The sequence below is a fragment of the Poromitra crassiceps genome (genome assembly GCF_964638095.1).
Source record: "Poromitra crassiceps genome assembly, chromosome: 18".
Taxonomy (NCBI): Eukaryota; Metazoa; Chordata; class Actinopteri; order Beryciformes; family Melamphaidae; genus Poromitra; species Poromitra crassiceps.
Window position 1 is genome coordinate 21977817 of NC_139636.1, and position 26192 is coordinate 22004008.

A 26192-nucleotide genomic window follows, 5' to 3' on the forward strand; every position below is an offset into this window, starting at 1 on the left:
GTCTGTGTGGGAGTGCAACCATGTGCAACCATGCATACATGACATGCATACATGCGTATGTACAGTATGTACATATGCAGTATCTGTGGGCTCACATGTAGTCTTATCTGCACATGTCACGTTTTATGCATGTAGGTTCCATATTGTGTGTGTGTGTGTGTGTGTGCATAAACTGTGCAGAGGAGGACCCACCTCTCCAGCAACAGGGGTGCAGCAGGAGTAAGGTACAGCACAGCGCTCTGAACTGGGGTTCCCCTGCGTACAATTAAAGTAGAGGTTCCACGACCAGTCTGTGTAGTTGTTCCACCCACAACACTTGAACTGAGAGACAGAGAGACCCAGAGAGAAAGAGCGAGAGAGAAGAGCATGTATATATTTAGAAACACGGTGTTGCACTGTACTGCACTGTACATTCTGCCAGTCTGGGCTTCTCCCGGGGGGAAGTCCAGGCTCAGAAATGTGCCAGTATGTGCAGATGGAAGAGGAGCACCACGTGAGGAGACCCGCAGAGCGCAGGAACTGTGTGTGGCTCTGAGTCTGTCATGTGGAAAACCCTCGCTGAGGTCAACACAACGTACAGAAGGCTCACCGCTCTGTGTGCTTTTCCTGCTTTGCTGCTCTGACATGTTTGATAAAGAAGCGCTAGCCATGATCACCCTGGAGTGTGTGTGTGTGTGTGTGTGTGTGTGTGTGTGTGTGTGTGTGTGATGTGGTTAGCCGCGACAGCACAGAAACGAGCACACCGGAGCGCAATGGAGCGTAGCACCTCTTTCTGAATGTAATCCATCAGGTTCTGCAGATCCAAGTCGTCCCTGTAGTGCACGATGGCCTTCTTCACAAACTTCCCCAAAGCATCTCGAGTCTAAGACAAGAGAGAGAGGAGAGAGACACACACACACACACACAGCGTATAATGACATGCTATAGTATCATGTGTGAGTGGGACATGGAATATCTTCTTCTAAGTATGAGATGAACATCTAGTGGGACTCATCTTTACAAGACAGCCAGGCTCAGCAGCTCCTAATGCACTGTGATAACATGATATAGGGTGATGATGACATCATTCACTCCTTGGAGATCAAACACTACATCCCACACCTCTCTCTCTCTCTCTTTCTCTCTCTCTCTCTCTCTCTTTCTCTCTCTCTCTCTCTCTCTCTCTCTCTCTCTCTCTCTTTCTCTCTCTCTCTCCCTCTCTCTCTTTCTCTCTCTCTCTCTCTCTCTCTCTCTCTCTCTCTCTCACACACACACACACACACACACACACACACACAGATCTGAGTGTATACTATTATACACACACAGTGCATATTATGAACACACACAAAGTTTTAAAGTGATTTTCAGCTGCAATGTGGTAATTTCTCATTGGCTCGACAGCATGTTGAATAAACAAACCTCTTTTTTAGTTGGTGGTAGTTGAAATATTTTTGCTTTAATGGTATAATGTGGAATATATAAATATAAATAGGTTTGATTCAGATTTGAACATTGTGTATTACTATATTCTCTCAGCTCTCAGCATTTATAATCGGATAAGGTCCATTTTATCAATTTAGTAATCTCCCGTGTCACTGCCACCCTTTCAGCATTCATAGAAGGTACTGTATGGGTTTCATACATATTCATTTTTAAAACATTTTATGACAAAAAACCAAGGGAGGCATGGCTTTACAGACTTCAGATTTGATCCAGTAGCATCAGTTAGGGATTTTGTAGTTGGTGAATTGCGTCTGGACTTCTCGGGCAGGGGTGTGCCAGCTTGATATGATTTCGTTCCACTGCTGTTGTTCAATATGTAGTACCTCATACTCATATAGTACATCTCTCTCCCAAACCAGTTGAAGACCATCAAATATTGGCATCTCTGATGAGGTTATATCAAATTGATGCACCACCTTTTTTTAAGGCTGAGATGCTGTAGTAGGCTTTGGATTTCAGTGTTTGGGTCAGGGCCAGATCTGAGAACTGAGAGGGGACAATACCTGAGCTGGAGATATTTATAGAAATCCATATTTGCCAGATTATGATTTTGTTTAAGATAATCAAAGGGGGGGTTACTGTTAGTGTATCTGTGTGCCATTTTACAACTTTCCCTAGAGGACCCTAACACGGGTTATGAGCCGGCAAAGACCAACCTGCCTGTGTCACAAATGTTTCAATCCGAAAGAGATGAAGTATCCCTTTTTCAATTTCCACCCAGGCAGTGGCTCTGTGAGGGGGTAAGTTACTGTTTGACAGCTGTGCAAGTGAGGATGAACAGTGGTAACAATCTAACCTAGGCAGGGAGAGTCCCCCATTACATTTGGCAGTGTATAACTTTGTACCTACGTTTTTCCCCCTTGCCACAAGCAAGCTAATGAACTGACTGAAAATGTGATTGAACTTGAAATGAAGTTCGATGAGCGTTCTGAGGGCGATGTATAGCCTATATGTATATAGGCCTACAGTATACTGTAAATCTATTTTTTCCATCATGAATTAGTCTTAAAGGAGAATTTCGTTTTTTTTAACCTGGACCCCTCTCCTCACATTAATTATGATCTGACGACTCACCCAGGGATCTCCGCAGCATTTCTGGCCGTCCTACGCGTTGTTTTGAGATCAATCCTCTCCAATCCAGTCGTAAAATAGAGCTCCGTGGGGGCCAAGTGGCAGCCTGTCTTTCCCGCATCTAAATGGCCAGTTTTATTCCCGTTTTCGCCACATATCGTCATAATACTCATCCCTCAACAACCACCAGACTGATATTTCCCCCCGGGCTGTTGACTGGAGTCTCCCAGGGATCAAATTACCTCATCATTACCCAGTTGGCCAGCCGGCAGGAAAGTATCGCGGGACTTGACGAGACTTGGTGACCGAGATCACGAATGAGGTAATTTGATCCCTGGGACTGGGAGACTCCAGTCAACAGCCCGGGGGGGAAATATCAGTCTGGTGGTTGTTGAGGGATGAGATTATGACGATATGTGGCGAAAACGGGAATAAAACTGGCCATTTAGATGCAGGAAAGACAGGCTGCCACTTGGCCCCCACGGAGCTCTATTTTACGACTGGATTGGAGAGGATTGATCTCAAAACAACGCGTAGGACGGCCAGAAACGCTGCGGAGATCCCTGGGTGAGTCGTCAGATCATAATTAATGTGAGGAGAGGGGTCCAGGTTAAAAAAAAACGAAATTCTCCTTATTCATGCAAAAGGTTTTGCCAGTGACACTCTGTCTGTCTGTCTCTCTCTCTCTCGCCCTCTCTCACTATCTTCCCCTCTCTCTCACTATCTCCCTCTCTGTCTCGACTCTCACTCTCTTCCGCTGCCTCTCCACTCGGCATGCCGTGCTCATGGGCCTCAGTGCCTTCCGTCACAGCCCTCCCCGTGTCATTAGCGGCAGAGTCTCCTTGAAGGGATCTGTTGAAATGGAACATTTGGTTCCACTTTGAAGTGCCGAAGCATTTGAATCATTTAGCGAGGAAGGATGCTGGGAGGGTTGTTAAACTGCCCTGTTTAGCAGCAGGCAGCACGGACGCTGACAGAGAACACAAGGGAGAGGGGAGGGAGCAGTACAGGAGGAGGAGAGGTATATCATCTGGCAGCAGCCGGCACCTCGCCACCAGACGCCGGTGTCAGGGAACGCTGCCACCGCTAGCTGTTGTCGTTTTATTCTCCGCGGAGCACTAATGGAAGGTACTGCAGGGGATAAGTGGATGCTAGAGGGGGGGAGCCTTCCCTTCCCTTCCCTTCCCCACAGTCTGCCAGTCAATCATAGGCTCATGTAGGGGGCGCTCTGACACACTCCACACTTAAATCCACACATACATCCACCCACGTGTTGAAACAGAACTATGGGTGCTTGTTGCTCACACAAGCACATGGTTAAAAGATAATCAGGTGTGTGAACATACATTAACCATTAGCTTTTGTCTGCCTGCTTGCCTACATGTCACTTAATTGTGTATTTTGACCAATGATTTTGACATATTTTGTTTTGTTTGTTTTTTTCCTCTCCTGTCAATAGCCTATGATACACGGCTACATTGTCTGCATGGCTACATGGCTACATTGTCTGCATGGCTACATGGCTACATACGTAGGTAGCCTGGTAGCGTCACGGGAGCAAGGGGGGCAGCACGAGACCACGGAACTGGGGGCTAACTCGCCATTCAAAATAATGAGCGCAGATGTGAATTTTGTAAATAAACAAGACACGTACGTGGTCTGAGCTTCGGTTTTTAGCCCGAATATTAGAAAATACCCCACTGATTCATAGCAGGTCTAAAGTCATGTTATAGCAGTCGGGCGCACTTAGTGACAAGCAAGACACCAGTAAAACGGACAGGTTTTTGGATTGAGTTTGGCGTCAGTGGGCGTAACCCATAAGAGAGCCAGGCTGCTGACAGAATTCGAATTAAGGAGAGAGTGATACAAATGAATTTGATTGGCTGCTGACAGAATTTGAATTAAGGAGAGAGTGAAACAAAGGAATTTGATTGGATGCTGACAAACAAAGGAATCTGATTGGCTGTTGACAGAATTCGAATTAATGCTTCCCTCACACTAGAGGATAAAATGCCCGATTTAATGCCCGACTCCCCTCGGGGGGGCGTGGCCCGATTCGAGGCTAGTCTCAACCGATTTTTTTGTCAAAATAATTGTCAAGTGTCTGGTGTCCATAAATTATTGATTGAATCGGAGCCTGCCCGATCTCGAATCGGGCATATCAAACATGTTTGATATTTACGATGGCTGTCTCCTGACGGAACCCGCAATAGCCAATGAGAGCGAGCAGACCGGGACGCGTCGACGTGTCATACCCGGATGTTAATGCAGCGCTCACAACAAATGAGCAACAGCAGTGCCATGTAGCTCCTCTCTCCCCAGCATCCTCACAGCAGCTTAAAACAGGGTGGACACGGACAGCGGCGGATGGCTCTCCAAACATGTGCCGAGCGGAGCGGTTTGTTTGCTTCAAGCGAGCGGATATGCTGTAATATGAGCTCTCAGACAGGACGTTGTTTTAGCTCATTTTGCGAGGGTGTCCGCCTGCTTGAAGTAGACCCGCCGCTCGGTGCATGTTTAGAGAGCTATCTGCTGTTGTCTGTGGGAAAAAATTGCGGTTTTGTGGGATATAAATAGCCTACAGTCTAGTTGCTGGAATCGCTTTGAGTCTGTACTTCAAACGGCTGGTGTGTGGTCTCGCAGTCTGGCCGAATCGTCTAGTGTGTGCGTTCAGGCGATTTTAATGTTAAAATCTGATGAAATTGTCCTTATGTCTGTGGTCTCTCATGTTTTTAAAATCGGTTAAGATTTGAAAATCCTCTAGTGTGTAGGCAGCATTAGGAGAGTGAAACAAAGGAATCTGATTGGCTGTTGACAGAATTCAAATTAAGAAGAGAGTGAAACAAAATAATCTGGTTGGCTGTTGACCGAATTCGAATTAAGGAAAGTGAAACAAAGGAATCTGATTGGCTGTCGATCAAATTTGAATTAAGGAGAGAGTGAAACAAAGCAATCCGATTGGCTGTTGACACAATTCGAATTAAGGAGAGAGTGAAACAAAGGAATCTGATTGACTGTTGACAGAATTTGAATTAAGGAGAGAGTGAAACAAAGGAATCTGATTGACTGTTGACAGAATTTGAATTAAGGAGAGAGTGAAACAAAGGAATCTGATTGGCTGTTGACAGAATTCATGGCTCAGACAAACACACTGATTTTATACTGAAGTAGACTCCTTCAAAAGTTAAACATTGCTTAGACATAGACAAGGCAAAGGTTTATTTAAATTGTGTCTGTGTAATGACACAGTTTACACCCCCCCTTCCCCCAAAGAAAGGAAGATATATCACAAACTCAGTGGAGCTCAGGTCGATGGTGTAGTTCACTGTGGAAGAGAACTGGAGACTGATTCGGAATGATGGAAATTCTGCCTGCATACCAATTTGCTGCACTTCACTTTATTTTCACATTGCTGCCTTCACATTATTGATGGCAATGCAGCAAATTACTATTGAATCAGTAAACTAGTATCGAGAGTGCGGAATAGTCGATAAATGCAACAATACCTGATCCGAGTAAAAGAAGCCCAGAACTGCTATGGCCAGCTGGGTGAGGAAGACCAGTGTCAGACTGAAGGAGAACTAGAGAGACAGAGAGGAGATACATGTTAATAGACATACAACTATGTATGTACAGTACAATATGTGCACACGCATACACACACAGTACACCATACAGGCAGCATCATAACCAACTCTCAGATTTGTTAGTAGTAGGCTACACATGAGATTTATATGGAACAGTGGTAGATTCCCTGCCTAGTGCCTACCAACACGAGGGTCGCAGGTTCGAGCACCCGTGTTACCTTCAGCTTGGCCAGGCGTCCATACAGGCACAATTGGCCATGTCTGCAAGTGGAAAGCCGGATTAAGGCTTTGTCCTGGTCGCTGCACTAGTGCCTCCTCTGGTCGGTCGAGGCTGCTGTTCGGGGGGAGGGGAACTGGGGGGAATAGTGGGATCCTCCCATGCGTTATGTCCTGCCAGTGAAACTCCTTGCTGTAAAAAAAAACTTGATAAGAAAGAGATCTATATTCAGCGTTGGGGAAGCTACTTTGAAAGTATAGCTTAGGAAGCTACCAACTACTTCACCATGGAAGTAGTTGAAACTACAGCAAAGCTACCCTGGGAGAAATGTAGTTTAGGAAACTACAAGCTACGCAGAAAAAGTAGTTCAAACTACTTCGTAAAACAAAGCATTAAATTGGCAATGTACATGTGTGATATATGAAATAAAATATAATAGCCTACAAAAAAGCGCAATGCCAGCAAAAATATGCCTCTCAAATGAGTTTATTGACACCCAATACATTCAATGTTATAGTTTTGTTATGTTATAGAACCCAAATCTGGGTTCTTCGGGGTTTTGTTTTATAAGATAATAAACAGTAAAGACTTGACTAGGATTGGTTAAGGTTAGGGTAAGAATCTCAGGGCAAGCCAATCAGAGACAGCATCTGCTGTGTGTCTTGCGCAAAGATTGGTTAAGTTTATGGTAAGTATCTCAGGGCAAGCCAATCAGAGGCAGCGTCTTGTCAAGAAGTACAGTTAGTGGGATTCTGGCTGACTTCACGGTCTATGGTGCCTTCAAAGCGATCAGGACAAAAGAAAAAGGAGCAGTCCTGTCAAAGGGGGTTCTGGTTCAACAGTAATGGTAAAATAAATTAAATATATATGTATATATTCCTGGCCCTTTCATTTTTAGTGAGGCAAAAAACGAGATACTTTCTGGTGCGCACGCAATACTAAAAAATCTTTAGTATACCAGAAAGTATTGGGTGCACACCAGAAAGTATCGCGTGCGCAACAGAAACTATCTCGTGCTCACGAGATAGTTTCACGTGCTCACGAGATAGTTTTGCCCATGTCATTTTAGGGGCTCAGTACTGTACTACTCCTCTTCCGTACAATATGAGATTTGGATTTGGAGTAATTTGAGGTACTTTATGAGAAGGCAACTAAAGCGCAGTGTTAGTAATGTGTCTGTTAGCCTACTGTCTTGAGGAGGTGGATGTTCTCTCGGAGAGCTCCGATGCAGCCGCAGAAAGTGATGAAGAACATGACCACCCCCACCACAATTAGGATGATGGCCGGGTCGATCAGGAACGTGTCCCGCACCGTGTCTGACGAGTTGTGGAGTAGAGAGTACAATAATAAGTACATAATAAGAATAGACCCTTCTCACGGGGGTCACTTTGTGTCAACAAAGGCAGGATAAACACAGGTGCAAGCAAAACACTAAAGAGGGTTTCCATCTTCCACGATTGGAAGTTGGAAACCCTCATTAGTGTTTTGCTTGCACCTGTGTTTATCCTGCCTTTTCAACACAAAGTGGCCCCCGTGAAAAGGGCCTATCTGTTGTGGAGTAGAGAGTACGATACATAATAAGAATCTGTTGTGGAGTAGCGAGTGCGATACACAATAAGTGGGATGAGCTCAACCTTTTGTCCTCTGCAGTGCAACATGTACTTCGTGTCCATATCAATAACACTATGGGTCCTTATTGACCTCTGCATACAACTAAAGTGACTATAATGACAGCATCAAACAATGTAGTCCTTAAACTCACTGACCCGCTCATTTTAAATGTGTTGACGACGTGTTTACGAGGCGTGGCTCAAGGTGAGCAACTATAAAAAGGCTCATCTCACACACTCACACCCACACAGCTATAGGAGCTGTGATCTGTGATGGCAGTTCCTCACAGTTTCAGAAAACATCTGTTCCAACTGTCAAGACAAGACGAGAGTTTGCAAAGTGTACCTGGAGAAAGTACGTACCTGTTGCTTTCTGGACCTTAGCGTACACCCCTATCGCAACGATCAACAAGGAGAAAACCTGGGGGGGGGAGAATAAAAATAAAAGGATATTGTTCTGATTTTCCATTTGAGTAGTACACCCTCATGAGAATAACCTTCAGAAGTCAATACTCCTGTCTGCAGTGGTGAACATGACATGTATTGTCTATCTTAAGCTCTCTGCTAAATACAACCTGACCTTGGTTAGAAAACCATGGTTCCTCTCTGCCCAGCCTTTCCCGAGTGTCTCCCCCCTCTGATTATTGTTGAAAGCCTGCTTTAGAGAACTCTTCTTTTTTCAGTGGGATGAAATGCAGAGGCAGGCAGAGAGAAGACAGATGCAGAGAGAGAGAGAGAGAGAGAGAGAGAGAGAGAGAGAGAGAGAGAGTAGGTGTTTGAGGTGGCTCTTTGAGCGGTTGTTGATTAGTTGTTATGAGATGGTGATGATGTAACCAGATATATCCTGGGTGGAGCCTCCTGTCCTGTTGATTTGATTGTCAACACGAATTTTCCATCCATGATTGTTTGTCTCACCTTAAATAACCACTTCCATGGAAACAGTGAATAAGCTGGTATATTCGGTGTGTTCGTCCATTGGTATACAAGGTGCTGTGTGTGTGTGTGTGTGTGTGTGTGTGTGTGGGGGGGGGGGGGGGGGGGGGTGGATAGGGGGTTACAAAAAATGGGCAAAATGGTCTCTTAACAGATTGTTTGGAGGGGAGATCAGTTTCCGCCTTTCTAAACTATTTCCCCTCCAAACAAGTGTGCATTGGACCCGTTAAGAGATCATGTACCCCTTTACACCTGGTTTTTAAATGTGACCTGTATCCAGATACGTTATCTGGATAATGGTCGCATTTAAAAACCAGGTTTAATTGGGTTGAAAGAGATCTGGACTGTGAGCCAGACTACCTCCAGATGTGATCAGGCAGATCTGATCACATCCTGATCACGGTGCATTTACACACCATGCATTAGCATGCATTTTTCCTTATCCAGATAACGTATCTGGATACAACTCACATTTAAAAACCAGGTGTAAAAGGGGTGAGAATGTACTGCAGGTAACTTGCCCTCTTTTGCCCCTTTTTTGTCAACCATCTGCATGGCTTGGATTTTTGGCAGTTGTGTGTGACTGTGCGTGCATGCAATTGTGCATTGATGTGCATTTTGTTCAGTTTGGGTAAACGTGTCTGTTCTGTTTCTTTCTTACTACTCAGAGTCTGTCTATCAAGCTTCAAATGTCTGTTCTGGATCTTTTGGAGTGCAAGAGGATCCATGGTCTAATTTGCTGTGAAAGAGAACGATCAGACTTGTCCATGGCACGCTACGGAGAAAGTCAATTGTTGTTTGAATCAATACACTGTTGGCATGACAAAGCAATAGCTTGACAAAACACAGCACATCGATAACGTGTTTTCAAATGCGAGTGCAGTCGCAGTGGAGCGGACGCACAGTGAATATATCCAGCTGTGTTTTTCAGGCTTTTCAAAGGGATGAATCTGGCTTCTGTTGGTGGATTGTGCATGTGGGGAGGGGAGGGGATTGGAGAGCCAGCTGAACTGAACTGTGGGGACAGGGTGGACAGAGGACAGCCAGCTGAACTGAGCTGTGGGGACAGGGTGGACATGCAGGGAGGGGAGGGGAGAGCCAGCTTAACTGAACTGTGGGGACAGGGTGGACATGCAGGTAGGGGAGAGCCAGCTGAACTGAGCTGTGGGGACAGGGTGGACATGTGGGGAGGGGAGAGCCAGCTGAACTGAACTGTGGGGACAGGGTGGATAGAGGACAGCCAGCTGAACTGAGCTGTGGGGACAGGGTGGACATGCGGGGAGGGGAGAGCCAGCTGAACTGAACTGTGGGGACAGGGTGGACAGAGGACAGCCAGCTGAACTGAGCTGTGGGGACAGGGTGGACAGAGGACAGCCAGCTGAACTGAGCTGTGGGGACAGGGTGGACATGCGGGGAAGGGAGAGCCAGCTGAACTGAGCTATGGGGACATGGTGGACATGCGGGGAGGGGAGAGCCAGCTGAACTGAGCTGTGGGGACAGGGTGGACATGGGGGGAAGGGAGAGCCAGCTGAACTGAGCTATGGGGACATGGTGGACATGCGGGGAGGGGAGAGCCAGCTGAACTGAGCTGTGGGGACAGGGTGGACATGCAGGGAAGGGAGAGCCAGCTGAACTGAACTGAACTGAACTGTGGGGACAGGGTGGACATGCAGGGAGGGGAAGGGAGAGTCAGCTGAACTGAGCTGTGGAGACAGGGTGGACATGCAGGGAGGGGAGAGCCAGCTGAACTGAGCTGTGAGGACAGGGTGGACATGCAGGGAGGGGTTAGGCAGAGCCATGTGAGCTGAGATGTGGGGACATGGTGGTGGGGACGGGACAGCCAGCTGGACAAAGGGTGGACAAAGGCCTGATGGATTATGACTCCAGTGTTCACTTCTGAGCCTGCCTGCTTCAGCCATGCGCAGCAGTAAGAGCAGAACACTGGTCTCTGCACAGGTGTCCCTCACTGTGTTTGTGTAGGATTGGATGGACGGGGATGTGACAGAGGTGTAGGGACGTCTTGGAGCTCTAGATAGGATCCATGAGCTGAACCTGGTGTCTGTAGTAAGAGAGTGAGTGAGTCAATAGTCTAACTGTGTGTATGTACTGTATGTGTACTGTCTACTGTGTGTGTGTGTGTGTGTGTGTGTGTGTGTGTGTGTGTGTGTGTGTGTGTGTGTGTGTGTGTGTGGGTGCGTGTGTGTGAGGGTGTGTTTGTGTGTGTGAGGGTGTGTGGGTGCGTGTGTGTGAGGGTGTGTGTGCGTGTGTGTGTGAGGGTGTGTGTGTGTGTGTGTGTTCATGTGTGGGGGTGAAAGCCACCGAGCCGAGCGATGGTGATTAGGGACAGAGGCTTGATGAAAGTGTCTCCCGTCCTTTTATGTCACCTTCGCTAACAATCCCAGTTTTGGCGTGGCCCCCCACTCAGGACAACAGCCAACTGTGGAGCTCATGTGTTTTGGGAAGAGCTTCACTTCACACCCACAATATTCAACAAGGACTTCACATCGGCACCATGCAGCTGTTATGAAACAGTGAGGGGGAGCGCTGTTGTCGTACTCCAGTCCTGGACTCCGACTCGAGTCTTGGACTCATTTTCAGGACTCGTGACTTGACATGGACTTGAGCACTGATGACTCAGACTTGGCCATGGACTTGAGCACTGATGACTCAGACTTGGTCTTGGACTTGTGCTTTCATGCATTTGTACTCTGAAGTTGGAGACGAGGACTTGGATTTTTTTTTCTTTTTTTAATAGGCCCTAATAATTTGGCATAAGATATTGATTAATACCGTATAAGACATTGATTAATACCGTGACATTCAATTTCGTGCAAGGACAGACACGTGTAGTTCCCACATGTGGATTCCGGGCACTGCCTCTGGACTCAGAGTCAGGTAATGGGGACTCGACTCAAACTCTTCTTTGGTGACTCAGACTTGGGCTTGAAATATAGTGACTTGGCGACAACAGTGGCAGGGAGACAGCACATTCACTGCATCCCAACTGTTGTCCATACAGTAGTTAATGTCTTTGAAGTTGCAGTATTTGTCAAAGAATGCATCCGGACTTGATTACCACCAGCAAAGCTACAGGGTTGCCAGGTGTTGGATTCAACGTGAGCCAGCACTGGCCTGACATCGCCAGAGCAATTCACAAATGTGAATGAGCATCTGGCAACACAAATCAAACATGTGCAGGCAGATTCATCAGCTTCCCAGGCTATCACCAATGCACCATTCAACACGTGCTACACTGATGTATGGGCAGTCTGAATGCACATGTATTACTATTGTAAATCATACTGCAGGTAGCAGCGGGGAGGCTGGGGTGCTCCTACTGTTTACAGCTTTGGATATACTACTGTATATGATTTGTATTTCTCAATCTATTATTCATAGGCTATTTTCTTTTGCCATTATATTTGTTTCTATACCCCCTTTGCTTCAGAGCAAATATTTCCCTCTCTGGTAACACTTTACAATAACGTACACAAATAATGTAGTAGTTACTAGTAAAAAAAATCATTAACTAATAGTTAATGGGTAGTTAATGAATAATTCGTCATTAGTCAATCACTAGTTAATCATAGTTAATGAGTAGGCAGGCAGTCATTAGTATCTAAGTTCCTGAGTACCCATTAAACCAGCATAGACCCTTTTCACGGGGGCCATTTTGTGTCGAAAAGGCAGAATAAACACAGGTGCAAGCAAAACACTAATGAGGGTTTCCAAATTCCAATCATGGAAGTTGGAAACCCTCATTAGTGTTTTGCTTGCAGCTGTGTTCAGGGCCGTAACCAGGGTTCCGAAATAGGGGAGGTCCAGCAAGGGGAGGCGAAAAAAATTTGAGGGTTTTTTTCCCCCTTTTTTAGCCATATTTAGAGTAATATATCATTTTAAATCAACATTAGGATTATACTGTTGTGATGTCATTATTCAGTATATTCTCTTTCATGTCACCACCTGCTCAGCTCTCCTGTCAACATAATTGTAACTAACAAACACAAACTGTTTTAGCCAAATTCATATCAAAATGACACCTACAAACACAGGTACACAACCCAAGCCGTACACAACACACAAAGTCATCATCGATAATAAAAAAAACATACAGAGGGACATTTATTTATTCCTGATAGGAACGATTGAAAAATAAAATAAAATATATTATGTTGTTTTTAACTTTACAGTTTACACCACCTCTTTTTGTTACTTATTGGGTCATGAAACTGAAACCATGCATATAGCCACCTGCATACCTGACTTCGGGAGCTTGGCAATTGGCATCATGCATGATTAGCCAGTAGCATCCCAACGTGTCACACAGGTAACATTACTTAAGAGACAGACTAGACACTTACTTTCTTGGTTGTTGCTAAAAAATCTGTCAGTGTCACTCACTGTCTGTCGTTCACTTCGCTCACTGTCTCGCAGCTCGCTCACCTTCAATTATCTCGCAGGCAGACAGACAGTCATCACTCACCACCATGCTGCTGCTCTCTCGGAATCAAGTTACCGCGGACGCGGCGTCAGATGACTTCCTGCCTGACCTGCCTTTCGTTTCAAAATAAAAGCGATCCCGTGTTTTTCATGCTTTTCCATGCAGATTGTTTTATTTTTTTCTCTGAAATATTAGGGGAGGTCCGGACCCCCCCGTCCTCATAGATAGTTACGGCCATGGCTGTGTTTACCCTGCCTTTTCGACACAAAATGGCCCCCGTGAGAAGGGTCTATTGGGGAAGCTACTTTGAAAGCATAGCTTAGGAAGCTACCAACTACTTCACCATATCAAGTAGTTGAAACTACAAGTTTTGTAAAATAAAGCATTCAATTGACAATGTACATGTATGATATATGAAATAAAATATAATAGCCTACAAAAAAACGCAATGCCAGCTAAAATATGCCTCTTAATTGAGTTTATTGACACAACAGTCTGAAAACTTGGAGAAATCAGATGCTAACACCCACACTGAGGAACAGCTCAGCGAGATGATCAGCTGTTTCTCTGTCTCTGCATGAAGGCTGAGTGTCGGTTCCCGATGGAGGAGAAATGTTGTTCCGCAAACCGGTCTCCCATCTCTTTAACATGGCTGGAAACACACTGGCTGACAGAGCGCCTCCTACAGACAGTCAGCCCACCCCTCAGTCACTTTTGAATGGCAACAGCCAGAGGAAAGAGTGAAAACCACTGAGAAAACCAGTTTTAAGAGGTCAGACCTGGTGTCACAGAGGTTTAGCTTGCTGCCCAGCAGTATTGGCTTTTGAGGTCGTGGGTTCGAGTCTCAGTCAGTTTTGAATGGACAGCCAGAGGAAAGAGAAGAAAGTGCCCACAGATTACCTACTTAACTATTTCTAAATTGACTAAAAGCTAAAATATATCCTTTTGACCTATAGCCAGCCACTTTAAAAGTCATACAGATAGAAAGACAGTATCAGTGGCAGTGCCTTTGTGGTTCACTGTGTGTGTCAGCTGCCTTCGGAGAGAGAGGTTGTGAGTTCTAATCTGTGATGTGCACACACTGAACTTCCATCTGTCTTTTTTGAGGCAGCAAAGTTATTTGTATTTGAATAAAAGTGGAAATAGGTGTAACAATCTTCTTTTAGTTTTTATTGCACTTCTAATAATAATAATAATAATAATAATAATAATAATATTTTTGACAGTGCAGATAATCCTTGTTTTTTTTAAATAACAATAAATAATAAATTAAGTTAAATTATATTTACACTAAAGTCAGGTGCTTTCATCACATTCTTTGTTATTTTCCTTTAACGTGTGCTTTTTTGTCTTCCATCCATAATTTATAAAAGATATTTTCAGCCATTGTATACTTTTTTGACAGATATATGTTGCTTTACAGCTGAAATTGGGTAAGAGAGCTGAAATTGGGTGAGAGATATAGAGAGAGAGAGAGAGAGAGAGAGAGAGAGAGAGGTTTGGCTGAATAGCTCACTGTAAAAAGTTAAACCAGACAGGTCGAACTTTTCATAGTGCACTGTGAAAAGTTCAACCAGCCACACCTGAACAATCACACCCAGGTGGTGCTAATTAAGTGTCTTAAAGTGGTAATCCACAAGAGCTGTGCTGGATTAAGTAATGGAATTGATGAGGGAGAGAAGTCTCCCCTCAGGAAACCTGGGTTAGATCATAACCATCCGTTCATCTCTATGCAATCTAAATCCCATAGAGATAGGCACAGTGCTTATCTCTATACCGTCTATATCCCATAGAGATAAACACAGTGTTATTCTATAAGGTGTGGCCCACTGACTTAAAGATGGATGCAGTCTGATTATTTAAACAATCTTTGAGCAACAGTTGTACCAAACCTTTGTGACTTTGTGTTTGTGTTGTGTTTGTGTATTGTTGTGGAGGAATCTTACACATTGGACCTTGATGGTATGCAAACACATGGAAAAATGGCCATGGATTATTTTACCATTCACCTACATGAAACAATGTAAGATAAATCAAGGTCCAAATGATTGCAGTAGCTTTGAATTTAGAAACTGAGAATCATGCAGTCTTAACATGAGCAGCAGGTGCAAAACAATAATTAAATCAACAAGCATGAGATACTTCATTATATGGAACGTTACAATTGCAAACCCTATATCTGAGTTATTTAGGCCTACTTAGCCTATTGCACAGATGTGTAATTTTTTCTTGTCATTCCAAATTTAATCACATTGTTGCTCTGATTAAGTAGAAGTACAGTTATTTGTGTAAAAAAAAAAAGACTGGTAAAGCAGAAGTACTGATTCAACTTAATTACTCAAGTAAAAGGAAACAGTATAGACTCTGAAATGTATTCAAGTATAAAAGTAAAAGGTTTTCTGTGCAAGGCGAATAGAAACTTGCGTCATATTAATATAATTCAAGTCATATTCAACTTAAAATGTCCCTTCAAAACATATTTTAAGATGCATAAAGACTATACTTTAATCTTCTAGTCTTAATCACTATGACCCACTAGCTCAGAGAGTTGGATTGCTGTCTAGCACTTTGGAGCTTGTGGGTATGAGCCTCAGTGACTTTTGAGGTTGTGGGTTCGATCCTCAGTCAGTTTTGAATGTCGACAGCCAGAGGAAAGAGTCATTTAAAGCCCTGAGAAAGCCTTATTCAATCAGTCTGACTTGGTGGCACAGAGAGTATGCTTGCTGCCTGGCAATGTTGAGACCTCAGCCACTTTTGCGGTCGTGGGTTCGAGCCTCAGTCAGTTTTGAATGATGACAGGCAGAGGGAAGAGACAAGAGCGCCCGGAGAAGAGCTGTGAGTGTGAAGGGCAGTTGGTGGTGTGAAGGAATAATACACACAGGGACACCGGGGCCAGAGGTTGTGGGTTCGATTCCCGTTCAGCTGGCACTGCCTGGATCTAAGGGGGGGGATGTTCTCCCCCCCTGACCTCTGCAGAGACATGAGCTGAGGGTTATGAGATAGACAACCACAGAGAGCTGAAATTTTACTGACATCGGAAATACATCTTTCTTGTGTTTGCCCGCTGGCTGCCGCTAGGCTTAAAAATAACTTTTTGAAAAAGTGCTCTAGACTCAGTATATATTACATGTCTGTCCACAGTGTCCATTTCTGTGGATTTGTAGGAGGCGCTGTGTTGCTCTGTGTATCTGCCTGTAGGAGGCGCTACGCTGATGATGTTAAAGACAGGGCATTGCTTTAATATGTCTCCTCCATCGGGAATCGAACCAAAAGTCTACCTGTCAGACAGAAAGTAGAGACAGTGACACAGCTGCTCAACCAACTGAGCTATGAGCTGCTGGGAGTTAACCTTCTGATTTCTACATACTGTATTGACACTGACAATTACACAGAGCATAAAGAGTGAGACAGGTGAGATTTGTACCAGTGAGTTGAGCTAGAGTCAGGGACTGACTAGTGTCCTTCATCAGCTTATTTCTATCAGTGTTCAAACTACTGGTGATGATAAAGAAGGATCACTGCTGCAGCTTATAATGTGAGTACTTTTTAAGAAATTGCCTGAGGCTGGGATTGAACCAACAACCTTTGCAAATCACACAACATTCACATGTTTATCTGAGTGAGCTATAATCCGCTTATGCTCTTATCATATTTAGTCAACCTCATCCTGATTTTATTTAGTCAAGTTTTCGTCGACTAAGTATCTAAGTATTTTCATCTCATCTTAGTCAAAGAAAACCGTAACTATTCATTAGAATTTCCAAACTTATTGTAAAGATATCTGTTATTCTGGAATTGAATGTGCAATACAGACACAGATGTTTAACTTCTTCTCTTCTGATTGGATCTCTCTTCCCAATTCGTCCCTCCCTAACATTTAGTCTAGTTTTCACCAGTGAAAATAGGTAGAGAACTAACATTTTTCCTCATACTTTTCATCTACGAAATCAACAATGTCTCCACCTAGTGGTGCACTCCTCTTCCAAACTCACACACACTTTTCCACAACTACACCATGTAGCCTATCTGAAACAATGTTTACTTCCTGTCAATCTCATCAAAGTTTCTGAAGACCATCTCCACGTGATCCCACTCCATAAAGCTGCATTTCCCAATGAAGGGCTGGGCAAACACCACATAGGCTACTGATACATATTTCAATTCAAATACATGTTACTCTTGTGTTAGAATGAGTAAATGGGCATTGACACTGTTTTTATATAACCCTTGATCAATTCTCATTAATCTTTTATCTTTTCTTTTTTATTTGTCTGTAGGCTACATACGTGCACTGCCAAGAGTAGCGGCAGCATTATAAACCAGAGACCAGACTATATATCAAAAACATAAACACACAGTGGTGTCTTTCATGCATGCTAGCAAGCGAAACTGCTGTCTGTCTGACCACAGACTGTAGAAAGAGACGCAGGATAGCCAAGCGAATGTGATTGGATGAACGTTTGACGCTAGGCCAATCACAGGCAGAGAGGGTGCCTCCAGCCTTCGCCATCATCCAAAAAAAAATATCGCCTATGGTAAGCGTAATCTACTTCCGTGTCTAAAACAGGAAAGACGGTTACAAAATGACGTCATGCAGAAGCGTCCTTGTAATGGGCAAAGAATAAGGTGAATATATTCACAAACTCACATTTAGGCTACTAATCATTAAAGGGATACACCACTTTTTTGGAAATTTAGCTCATTTGCCACATCCCCCCCACATAACCAAGGTACACCATGCCTTACCGGCACTGTCCACTCAGTTTACAGTGAGCTACAGTCGTGAAGTTAGTAATTATCGCCATAGAATGGAGGCTAATGGTACAGCTGTTAAAAATCTGCCAAAACACACATCTCACTGCGCCAAAATACATGCTGTGCTTCGGGTACTCACCACATGATGAAATATTAATCCAAAATGCACATAATTGGTCTTTTTGGAAGGAAAAGAGGTAGCCGGCACTACTTTCCAAACATGGCCACCGACCTCTTTTCCTTCCAAAAAGACAGATTATGTGCATTTTGGATTAACATTTCATCGTGTGGTGAGTACCCGAAGCACAGCATGTATTTTGGCGCCGTGAGATGTGTGTTTTGGCAGATTTTTTGTACCATTAGCCTCCATTCTATGGCGATAATTACTAACTTCACGACTGTAGCTCACTGTAAACTGAGCGGACAGTGCCGGTAAGGCATGGTGTATCTTGGTTATGTTGGGGGGATGTGGCAAATGAGCTAAACTTCCAAAAAAGTGGTGTATCCCTTTAACCATCTATTCAGGAATTGACCGACTAATCAGTAACTAATGATTAACTACTACTGTATATTCACCAGCTGACATTTAGTAATCATTAAGTAATGATTAACTACTCTACTCAGGAACTTAGATACTAATCATTAACTAATGACTACCTACTCATTAACTATGATTAACTAGTACTTGACTAATGACAAATTATTCATTAGCTACTCATGAACTATTAGTTAATGATTAGTTTACTAGTAAACAACTACTACATTATTTGTGTACGTTATTGTAAAGTGTTACCCTCTCACTTTCTGGAAAGCTACACCTCTCTGATTTCTTACACTCAGACTGACAGCAGCACAGTTTCTGGTTTCTCTGGCTACTGCCTACACGAAGAGTCCCTTCAACAGCAACTCAACTTACCCAGAACAAGAAGCTGAAGAAGAAGAGGAAATATCTGATCCAGGGGTTGATGAAAGAGAAGGTCTCTGCTCTGTGCCGATTCAGTTTCCTGTCCATTGTCGGTTACTTCAGTACAGTCCGAGACACACGGCTACGGTGACTTTTACTCCAGAAATGCTCCAGCCCCACCCCAGAGATATTTGGCCACCATGCGGCTCAGCAGCTGTAAAAAGAGGTTCAGTTTGCGATGAGCTACGGGCCCGGCTAAAAAAAGGGGGCCCATGGAGCTGTGACACGACCCTGCCAGGCAGCACTGGTAGGGCCCAGAACTGTCCCACGAGTCAGATTACACAAAAAATATCTCTGGCCTGACTGCAGCTGAATGGCGCGAGAGCTTTGGAGTATTGTCGCCCTGTCACTGGTTTGTAGACATTCTCTCTCTCTCTCTCTCTCTCTCTAAAACTGCCCTCTCTGCTATCACTCTCTCTCTCTCTCTCGCTGTCTCCATCGCCTCAAAGTTCCCAGATCTTGCTGCTGTGTGCAGGTCCTAGAGGCCTACCGCTCTAGTTGGGATCATGTCAATAACAGCTTCTGAAAGGCTGGTGCCCCATTTGAGAAAATGTGTATAAGTCCCCTCAGAGAGCCAGTGGGCCTCTTTAAACACTGTTGTATCTACAAAATCAGAAGACAAGAGACAAGCGGTTGACAGAAGCTGGACAAAGACAAATCTTAAGAGGAGAACATCTACAGTATATTGTTTACTGATATTGTCCAGCAGTTCATCCCTGCATGCGTGCTTCCCGCCGATGTAAATGTAGTGAATTTCAGCATTTCCGGCAAAAAATGTGGGGCTGGAGCTGATGTGCAGCTCTGAACATTTCCTCCGATCTCGGAATAGTTTTTAGCTTACCATTAGTGAATTTTATTTAATCATCACAGCACTGTGCTTCTCGCCCCCCCAAAAAACTTCAGCAAACAATCCAGTCTCCTTCAGATAGGAATGAGGTGAGGTACATTTAAATACGGTACACTTTAAAACATGTGAGCTCTGACGTTTTAAAAGAACAAATGCTACGAAGCGTAGCCTTCTGCGGGGTTAACCATGCTGTTTAGACACTGTGTATGCAGTTGTGTCAAAACAGTATCTAATACGACTGACGGGGAAAAAAGACTTGGTGCTATGGAGTTAAAAACAGACAGATTGAGAGCGGATAGCTGTTGAAACATTATGCGAGGCACATGGCTCAGCTTGCCATGTTGATGACAGACTAAACTGTCTCATCAAAACCAAAACTTTCCCAATTTGGGGTGAATGAAATTGGTTTCTGATGGGGATGAGGAAACAAATGTGAAATGCTGTACAAAAAAAACAAAACAAAACAAAAGACCAGGGAAGGGGGGGGGGGTTGAAGTATTCACTGTTGATTCTATTCACTTTATTTCAGTACATGTTACTAATACAAAATAATCTGTACAAAGGCTAAAATAGGTCATAGGTTTGCATAGAAGGAACAGTGATGTGAAAAGAAAAGCCAGGATGGAATGGCACAATAAACTCCACTCACTATCACACAGAACCATTAGGGATGAGAAGAACCAAGGGATGAAGCTAGCTCAGTACAAAAAGACTCTGCTGCTGGGCACACCACGCTGTGGAAAATAGAACAATACAACAACGCGAGCACTTTCATCATACGTCCTCTCTATCCTCGCATTCTATATATCTCTATTCTCTATCCTCTCTATCCTCGCCAAGCCGCTGCTCAGTTGGCCGACCAGTTATTAGTTAGTCTCAGCAGCATCTGAGCCTCACATTTTGTTATCTTCAAAAAAAAAAAGGAGGCCATTTTGAAGGGAGAGACCTTCAGATAGAGCACCATGGGAATTGCCGTGACACTGTTTTCACTCTGCTCATTCATGTCAAGTCCTCTCTTCCACCCCCCCCCAAAAAAAAGTCATTCAGCTTCAAACATTAATACCCTCTATATAATTAATTCATGTAATTGACAGTGACAAGAAAAAAGGGAATACATCAAGAGCGTCAAGTCATTAAAAACAACATGAAATTCAATGAGCGTAGGGTATCGTGGGATTTTTGTAACACTCTTTTCCTTTATTTAAAAAATATTTTTTTAGAGGATGAAGAGAATGTAGTGCACCACCTAATATAGATATCCAGAGTGCGTTTACATGTAGCAAAAAGAAAAGAACTCCACAGGACGAGGCATACAGGTATCAGATAGTGGCACCCAGCAGAACACAACATCAAACACACCGACCACGTCCAGAGCATACATTTCCACTGCTCAGATTCAGCTTTGGGACCGGGGGAGGATTACGAGGCGATTATTGAAACAATATGTCAAAGGTGTTAAAAGATATATAAGAAAGAAAGAAAAACAGCTGCTATGTCTCAAAACTCCTCACAGCGCGGGCAAAACCCAATAACTGCATGTCATGTATGTGCCTTCTTCCTTTTCCATCTCAGTGCCTTACTGGTGCTTCCAAGGATGAGAGGGAATCTTTTATACTCCTTAAAAAAAAAACTTTGTATGAAAACGCATCTTTCACAACAAGATGCAAATAGGCTACTGACTGTAAAATAAAATATGAAAAGCGTACTAACAGGAAAAAATAAAAACACATTTACATATAATTTACACTGCTCCTGAACTTAAAAAGTACAAATGCAAACAGTACAATGATCAAACAGATAAAATGTAGTGGTGGGGGGGGGGGGTGTAGGAGTCACGCCTGGAGATGAAAGAAACTTCCACAAATGTACATAATGCACAGTCAAAAGAGCACGGGCTGATGACAGTGATGAGTAATTTGACACCAATTAAGTTAACGTTAACGTTAATGCAAATGTAAGTAGGCAGAGGTACAGTTCAACAGTAAATCACGTCAGCTGTAAAGTGAGTAGGCTATATTTACATCCGGGTACAGGAGTGATATATTCAGATCGAGCTCTGTGGTGCGCTGTCATCTAATAGATCACACTCTACAAGATGAACAGTTGGCATTTACATAATGGGACCGTACACTGGTCGTTTAAAAAGACACACTGCAGCTAATACCAGCACATCCTCATTTAATTATAAATCCCATATGAATAGAGAGAAGTGCGGCGACAAGCGCACACTTTTGTGGCCTTCTCCCGACGCAGTATGCCAAATTTCACCCTCTCTCAATTCTGACTAAATTAGGCCTACTTTGCAACTGCCTGTGGCAGTGTTAAGACAGAACGGCATTTTTAATTAATCCCCTTCGGAAACAAAACGCTTAACGGTGTCATGTTCTCACAATGAGTGACATTGAGTCTCTGTCGTGTGACGCGGAGCCGGGGCGAAAAAAACATCCCAAAAACAAAAGAAAACAACAACAACAACAGCATATCGTATAAAAACAATGATGACAAAATGTACAAAAATAACATCATTAATCAGCTTTCGGTAAAGTGGTAGGCGTTCATCCCTGCATTCTAATAACGCCGCAAAAACAACATGTCCCTTAGATAAAACAATGTAAATTAATTGACACTGGGAGAGGCTGAAGGTGAAGTGAAGACTTACACCTCTTTCTAACATTTCTAACATGCGAGCGAACTCCGGCAGATGGAGCGTGAAAAATGTCCTACGAGCGATGTCTGACGTGCATGTAGGAATCAGTTCAGACCTTTGAATCCACCCACTCCGCCGAGTTGACTACTGTACATCTAGTCTGGCATTGTGACATGCAACATGGATTTCTCTGTCCAATGAGCACCAGGGGGGCCTGACGATTAGCCAGTGAGCGCCACGGGGGCGGGACTAAGGCCGCTAAGCTGTTGTCAAACTGTGCGCCGGAACCAAGGAGGAGTAATAACAACAACAATGGCGATGGCTATAGACAAGATAGACGCTATCAAGGCTGTTCTAAATCGATTAAAAGTACCAATTACTTTGAAATCTGAACATGACTCTGCTATGAAGCCGTTTATGACAGGAAAGTCATGGCTATGCATCAGTGTCGAGCCGACTTAAAAACGACGTTAGATTCAGGTGGATACCTGTGACTAGTTAAGTTAGGGAAAATTTAATCCCCCTCCTCCCCCACGGAAATCGGTTAAGGCGGACCCGAGGCAATGTTAGACAATTGTCTGATATCAGGCAAGTCTTAACCTGCTCCGTGTGTCAGCCAACAGGCTAAGAAGTGCCGTGTGGCTTGTTTGACTCGTTGGCCCTGGCTCGATGTTTGACTCGTTGGCCCTGGCTCGATGTTTGGCTCGTTGGCCCTGGCTCGATGTTTGTCTTCGTGCACTTGCTGATGTGTGACGATGTGTGATTTTTGATCATCACACAGTGCACCTCAGAGATCGCCCGTAGTATATCATGCTCCATCCCCCCCAGAGTATGTTAGGAAGAGGTGTTAGAAGAACACTGAGCGAAAGAACAGTATGAGAATGACGTCAGCTCAATCTCCTCAGATCAGTGAGGGCAGCCCCCAGTACGACATTTGATTTGTCGACAGACATGCATTTTTCTTTATGTTCTTCTTCCACATTCTCATATTTGCTGTGAAATACTGTAGGGGCTGCTCTGCCTTCAGTCGTGTCTCCACCCACCAGTGCCGGCAACGCCAGACAACACAACAAAACAGGTTTATCCACCTCAAATCATGTGGGTCTCTTGTGCAACTCTCTCGCCTGCAGTAAGGTGACAGCACAGCCAGATTTACAGTATTGTTGGATAACGCAGGTCAAGCCATCTTTCTCTTGCCCTCGCTCTCCCCCTCGTGGGGGGAGGGTGGGGGATGGGATGACAAGTCGTGTTTTTTTTATACAGAAAAATCTCCACAGAGCAGGGCTGTATTTCTGCCGCGTCAGCGCTGCCCGGGGCGCGGCGCTGAAGCAGTAAATAGGGGGAGGCAGGCGAGCGGAGATCTGACCGCTCATGCCTGCAGCGGCTGTCATGTCCCCCCCCGCACCCCCCCACATGTGGACACCAGGAGAAGAGGTGGAGCATATGGTGGCCAACAGGACCACTGCACATCAGAGCCCACAATCTGTTGATGGACAAACCCCCCACCTTCTCCCAAATGGCCTCAGAGAAGAAGTCAATAAAGGAATAACGGAAAAATTCTAAGAATGACTTCAGGTGATTCTCGGAGGCTTGCGGGCTGCCCGAGTGAAAGAATGCAAATTACTCTCAAAGTCATGCTTGGTTAAGTTTTGTCGTCGACTTCCCTCCCATGTCGCCCGTGTAGCAGCAGTGCGCCTTGTCAGAGTTCTTAGGCTTCATCCAGAGCAACGTCCCATCTCATTTATGATCATTCGGAACAGAGCCACTTCTGGTCCCAATGATTACTCCACCCAACATGGCAGTAAACAACTGTACAGTTTTTGACCAGTCACCTGTCTCTCTCTCATGTTAATGGTGAGCTAGTCCTTATACCTACACCTCTCCCTCATGCACACACACACCAACACACACACACACACACACACACACACACACACACACACACACACACACACACAGGTGGACTGCCAAGAGCAGAAAATGACGTTGGAAAGCGTGATGCATCGCAAAAGTGTTCTCACTCTTGGAGGCACGGCGACATTAGAGAATCAGTGGTGAACACACATAAACATGGCACGCTGCCATCCCTATCTGTCTGGACTGTGATCTGCCTAACCCGTCCGCCCCCACAAAACTAGGAGGGTACAGACGCGTGACGACCGCCATGACAGACGCGTGACGACCGCCATGACAGACGCGTGACGACTGCCATGACAGACGCGTGACGACCGCCGTATGCAGGAAGTCAGCACAGCTCGTTGCTTTCTGACACGTGGGAGGAAGAGAAGGATGGAAGCAAGAGGGAGCTGAGGGCGGGGGGGGGGGGGGTGAGCAGAACCATTTGGATGAAGAAATGAACAGTGAAGAAGAGAAAGGCTCTTGCAATATAGGCTTCGCTCACACGACTGATGGCAGCCATGACGCCCGGAGACATCGTGTCTGCACTGTTCTTGCTTTTCTGTTTCTATGTGCTGGTTTTCTCTGTAGCTCGGACACACACGCACACGCACACGCACACACACACGCACACACACACACACACACACACGCACACACACACACACACACACACACACACAGGATATGGCAGTCCTGGCGGGACCCTACTGTAATGAACAGCCATTTTGCACCATTTTGTTTCACGGGGAATGGGGTTACTGCTGCAGTGTGACAGTACAGTAGCTGTGTGTGTGTGTGTGTGTGTGTGTGTGTGTATGTGTGTGTGCCCTAGAATAGAGCTCAATTATTTTGACAACACTGCAAGGATGAATGGCCGCCCTATGATTCACCAAAATCCACCAATCATTCCTTCATCACCTTCACATTCCCAACATCTCTATCCCTGACAACCATATGAATTGTGGGTCACAACACACACACACACACACACACACACACACAGACTGTCACGGCGCATGACGCATGGCGTGTCAGTGCTCATTGCACTGATCTGTTCAACACTTACATTCCACAGGAGCGTCAATGACACTTAGAAAAACCAAAGGAAACAAAAATGGAGATATCTGACATTTCAATGACAAAGGTGAAAGCTGTGGAGTAGAAAACTAGCATGCCATGTTGGAACTCTACCCCCCCCCCCCCACCCACCCCCGTCATTTACACATGAATAAACATGAGGGGGCGGGAGAATCTCCACAAGAGTATTAATTGTAAATATCAGTTTCATGTCTTCTCTTTGCCTTGGAGGGGGGGTGAGGTGGTGGTGGTGGTGGTGGTGGTGGGGTGAGGTGGGCTATGGGCATTAGTAATGCGCTCATTGTCTCAGAATCCTTCCTTCCAGCAAGTTGTTAGTCCAAGCAAAAAAATAGAGAAATGTACTAAAGAGGAGCGACAACCGATGGGAGTATCCTTCCTTGCCAAAAGTAGATGTCCTTTCTCTTTCCAGTTGTGTTACTCTTTGGCAAAATGGATGGTGAGCGAGCGGAGAGAGCAGAACAGAGTGGGAGGGGGGCGGGGGGGGGGGGGGGGGGGACCACAGCTGGAAACTGTACATAAGGTCTGCGGGGAGGAGGAGGAGGGGGGGGGGGGGGGCAGGGGATGCTCTAAGGGGTTAAAAAGGGAGGGGGAGCAGGGCTGTTTCTCCAGAGTCTATCCCATCACGCAGTGGGGCTCCT

The 26192-nt window shown here is 44.8% G+C and overlaps 1 protein-coding gene across 1 annotated transcript in view; it reads right to left on the minus strand.

Annotated features, from left to right (window-relative positions):
• The window catches only part of tspan33b (tetraspanin 33b), a gene marked incomplete at both ends in the record, with an annotated part of 19409 nt that extends 298 nt beyond the window's left edge, over positions 1 to 19111 (minus strand). Inside the window, 6 exons of the mRNA XM_083654767.1 lie at positions 193 to 321; positions 767 to 862; positions 6063 to 6137; positions 7549 to 7676; positions 8334 to 8391; positions 19016 to 19111. Coding sequence (XP_083510893.1) covers positions 193 to 321; positions 767 to 862; positions 6063 to 6137; positions 7549 to 7676; positions 8334 to 8391; positions 19016 to 19111 — 582 coding nt within the window. The remainder of the gene's footprint in view (positions 1 to 192; positions 322 to 766; positions 863 to 6062; positions 6138 to 7548; positions 7677 to 8333; positions 8392 to 19015) is intronic.
• Positions 19112 to 26192: the final 7081 nt, after the last annotated feature.